A 4966-nucleotide genomic window follows, 5' to 3' on the forward strand; every position below is an offset into this window, starting at 1 on the left:
ATAAAAGTGACCCATCACACCGCGTTTTCAGCGTCATTTACAGTATAAAATCAACCAATGAACAGACATTAAAAATCTCAAAGCACTTTACAGACACTTAGACATCTTATGGACACAAAGTAAGGGAGGCAGTTTTGCAGGATGGCCTAGCTGCAGGATTACACGAGCACACAGAGCCGAGAGAGAGAGAGAGAGAGAAAAAGAGAGAGAGAGAGAGAGAGAGAGAGAGAGAGAGAGAGAGAGAGAGAGAGAGAGAGAGGGTGGTAAAAACGCATTAGACATTGAGCATTCAATAGAAAATCTGAAGATAAAGTCCAACTTTGAACATCTGCCGTCGAGTCAAAGAAGAGGAGTAAAGGTGCTTTTTGACTTCCACGATTGTCTGCAGGATACAGAGAGAGAGACAGAGAGAGAGTGAGTGAGAGAGAGAGAGAGAGAGAGAGAGAGAGAGAGAGAGAGAGAGAGAGAGAGAAAGGAAGAGAGAGAGATGGAGGAAGGGAGGAGAAGTGTCCGCTTTGCGGCTTTCAGACAGGGGGATGGAGGGAGCAGAGGAGAGCCCGAGACTCTCCCGCTCCGTCCTCATAGTGCCTCTTCAAAAAACGTCCCAAAAATATTCACAAACGAACATGCAGTAAAAATAAAACTGACCGGAGATGAAAGAGAGAGAGGGGCGAGCGCGAGTCCTTGGAAAAGCCAGCGCGCGCAGTTCCTCCATCTGAGCAACAGCAGTGAGCGCGCACACCCCTGCTGTACCCATGTGGCCCTTTTTGTTTTTGTTTGTCTGTCTGTCTGTTTGTTTGTTTGTTTGAATGTTTGCAGGTCCAGTATTATTTCCCCGCGCGCGCTTGGCATCATACGTCGAAGTCCGAGTCACTGTCCGTAACGGAGAGCACGGTGGCGCCGTCCGCGCGCTCCGCGCTGCTGGACACGCTCGCGCTGGGGCTCGCGGCTTCTGCAGGACCCGGGTTCGGGTCGGACAGACCCCGCAGACCGCTCTGCGATAAGCCGTGGTGCTGCAGCCTGGAAATGATAACAACAGAGAGACACACATCAGCATTCAGCACCTTTACTGAACATTTACACTGAATATTTATACTGAACATTTATACTGAGCATTAATACTGTATATTTACCCTGAACATTTATACTTACGTTTACACTGAAGATTAATTCTGAACATTAATACCGAACATTAATACTGAGCATTAATACTGAACATTTATACTTAACGTTTACACTGAACATTAATACCGAACATTACCACTGTATGTTTACATTGAACATTTATACTTAACGTTTATACTGAACAATAAAACTTCACATTTATAATTATCATTTACACTGAACATTTATGCGGAATATTTATACCGGATGTTTATACTGGATATTTACATTGAACATTCATACTTAACGTTTACACTGAACATTTAAACTGGACATTTATCATTTGTACTGGATATTTATAGTGGATATATATATTGAATATCTATACTGATCATTTATAGTGATCATTTAAACTGGACATTTATACTAGATATGTATACTGAATATTTGTATTGGACATTTATATTGAACGTTTATACTGGACATCTATACTGAACATTTACAAGGAACATTTATACTGAACACAACACTGAACATTTCATGCAGTTTTGCAGCAGATAACAGCTGACAAACTGCTGGAGAAATGAGAGTTTTGTTGTGAAAGTGAACTAAACATGCAGTCGAAATGTAAAAATGGCAGGCATTATTGACACAGATCAGGTCTCTACACAACAGCAAAACTGACTTTTTAATTTTCAGTGTCAGTAATAGGGCTCCAATAAAATAATATTACTAATATAATTAATGAATATGAGTGGAGTTATTTCACTGTTACACTCACATAATAAAAATCTGCTCCTCACTGTTGTTGAAACTGAGAATAATGTTGCAAACAAATAAAACAAATAAAATTTCGAAAAGTGCTCATAATAATAATAATAATAATAATAATAATAATAATAATAATGCAACAAACTAAAATATATACCCACTGTTATCCATTTTCCTTATTTTCTTATTATTATGCGAACGTAGGAAAAGTTCCAGTATTTTCTTGGAAATGAGGCATTGAAAGTGATTAACATACTCATTATACTTTTCATTTGTATGTTATACTTTGCACATTAGAATCTCATTAAAACTCATTTAAAAAGCCTGTAAGTGAGATGTAATAGACTAAATATAACCCTAATATCATCCACATACTGATCAACATTAAAAGTTTTCTTGTTTTGGTTTTGCTCTTTTATTTTCCGCATCACTTCATGATGTGCTGTATATCTTATCTGAATAAATGAAATATAAACAATGCCCACATGATCAGCGTAAATAGCGTTCTTAAAAAAGAAAGTTCGCTCCTCAACAGATTTTACCGTAAACTTTAATTCACCATCTTCAGATTTTAGAACGAGCTCCCAAAAATCATTTACTGTCATTTTCCCTCATAGTGTCTAACAGAGAATTAAGAGAGACCTCACAGAGTCTGAGGCAGCTCAGGATTAATCTCTCATATCATACACTTTAGAAGCGTTTTTAAATAAACTGTGCTTTTGAACACGTAGCTAATTAAATATAACACAAAAACAGCTAAATGATGAGTAGTCTTAAAATAGTTTTAAAAAAAGAACTTCACTTTTTTAATAGAAGCCTAAAAAACATCTTATATTAACCGCTCATTTGTCCTAAATGCGACTAATACAGCCGGAAGGTAGATTATAATAGATTTTCCCTCTTATCCTTTCCACGTGCTGCACATTTTTTTAAAGACTGTGGAGTTTGAGGTGTTTGTTATTTATTTTTTTTCTATTTTGAAATATATCGTTACACATGATGCGACTGTACACAACACAGATCCACATGATTGACGGCGCTGGGTTAAAACAAGGTCCAAAAAACAGTTTAATAACTGTTTTTTTATTTAAAGACGCGAGGTAGGCCATGCTGGATTTGTTCATAACTGACCAGACTCAAGCACACAGGTCCACGTGTCAATAATGTTACATTTTAAAAAATATATACTTTCAGTTTTAGCGTCCAAAAAATATTTCAATAATCACTAATTTTTCCCAAAGGTGACTAATAAGGCTTTGTGTCAGATCGTGCTGGATTTACTCTCTTATCTTGCCAACATCGTTATTTACATCTTTGTTTCATTTGATTTTTTAAGAAACTGACTTTTTTCATCTGACCTGACTGAACAGCTACAACACAAACACATCAGTGTTACCGGCGTTGTGAAAAAGCGTTAAAACAGCTTTAAGTGTTTAAAAGAATCATTACATTTAAAATAAACGCTATTTACTTTCTAAGAGATTCATCAGCATGAATCGTGTTGTATTTCCCCTTTTATCTGCCCCCCATTAGTATTATTATTTTTATCATTATCATCATTATTATCATTATTCTTTCCCACACTAGTCCTAACTGACCTGTTCTTAGCTGCAGCCGCGCGGTCCCTCTGCCTCCTGTTCTTGAACCAGTTGCCCACCTGCGTGGGCGTGAGCCCCGTGGCCTGCGCGAGCTCCCTCTTCTTGCTGGGGTTGGGGTAGGGGTCCTGCAGGTACCACTCTCGCAGCAGGCCGCGCGTGCGCTCCTTGAAGCAGTGCGTCTTCTGCTCGCCGTCCCAGATGGTGCGCGGCAGCGGGAACTTCTTGCGCACGCGGTACTTGTCGACTGGTCCGAGCGGCCTCCCGCGCAGCTTCTCCGCCTCCTGGTAGTGCGCCTCGAGCCACATGGCCTGCAGCTTGCCGTGCGACTCCTTGGTGAAGCGGTGGCTCTCCAGGATGCGGTAGAGCTCGCGGAAGCTGCCCGTGTGGTAAGCGACGACGGCGCGCGCGCGCTGGATGGCCTCGTGCTTGTCCAGCGCCTCGCACGCGCCCGGCGGCGCCACGGGCAGCGACCAGAGGAAGCGGCCCAAGCGCTCCACGTCGCCCGTCTCCTCGAGGGTCTCGCACACGCCCGCCACCTGCTCGGCCGTGAAGCTCAGCGCAGGCAGCGCCGGCGGTGGGGGCAGCGCGGCGGCGCGCGCGTCCGGGGAGCGCGCACGGGCAGCCAGCAGCGCTGGGCCGTCGGCGAAGCCCGGTACGAGCAGGGGAGTCGGGTAGAGCTCCAAAGGGGAACGGAACACCATTGGAGAGAGAAACAGAGACAGAGCGAGAGAGAGAGGAGTTGAAGAAAAGTAGGAGAAGAAGCGCGCGGGTTCTTCAGCAGCTCTGGCTGTGGTGCTGATATCCGGCCTCCATCAGCACGCTGGACTCGAGCGGAGCGGCTGGAAAGTGGGGGGTTCAGAGTTTCGCTTTTCTATTGGACTGAACGCCGTCGTGCTGCACTTGTCAGCGCGCGCACTGCCAATCAGTGTGAGGCGTGCTGGAGAGGAGCCGACCACTGTTCAATATGAAGCTCACACTGAGTGGGTGTGTGCGGCGCGCAGAGGGGCTGCTGCTTATTGGCGCGACCACACGGTTCCCTGCGGGTCCCACCAATCAGCGCCAGCCTCACTTTGCACTACAGGAACACACGCGCACACGTACAACATTACAGCAGGATTACAGAGGTGCGCGAGGAGGTTTGTCTGAAACGAAAACGAAGGGGAAAAAAAAGAGCGTGTTGACTGAGTTAGTGGAGCTGTAGATATTTTGATGAGGAGATATTTGTATGTTAGTGCAGAAGAAAAACAGTTCAGAACAGATTCCTTTCAAGTACAATAATATTATTATTATTAATAATAATAATTATTATAATAATCATTATTATGAAAACATTAGACATATGAAATCAGGAAAAATGAACAAAATGAAAAATTAGTTCATTAATCATCCGTCTCTTCATTTAGGCACTATCTGAAATGGTCTAAGTAATTCGTTTCTTAATTTGGGGGAATTTACTTTGTTTAACTTTCCAGCAATCAGTGTAAACAAACAAA

At 42.8% G+C, this 4966-nt stretch overlaps 1 protein-coding gene across 1 annotated transcript; it reads right to left on the reverse strand.

Moving 5' to 3' along the window:
- Nucleotides 1–689: 689 nt before the first annotated feature.
- On the reverse strand, nucleotides 690–4174 carry six3b (SIX homeobox 3b). Its single transcript, XM_036571703.1, has 2 exons — nucleotides 3474–4174; nucleotides 690–1020 (listed from the first exon to the last, which is right to left on the reverse strand). Exons 1-2 carry the CDS (start codon nucleotides 4172–4174, stop codon nucleotides 852–854), a joined length of 870 nt encoding a protein of 289 aa, XP_036427596.1. The 3' UTR covers nucleotides 690–851.
- Nucleotides 4175–4966: the final 792 nt, after the last annotated feature.

The sequence above is a fragment of the Colossoma macropomum genome, unplaced genomic scaffold (genome assembly GCF_904425465.1).
Source record: "Colossoma macropomum unplaced genomic scaffold, Colossoma_macropomum, whole genome shotgun sequence".
Lineage (NCBI taxonomy): Eukaryota > Metazoa > Chordata > Actinopteri > Characiformes > Serrasalmidae > Colossoma > Colossoma macropomum.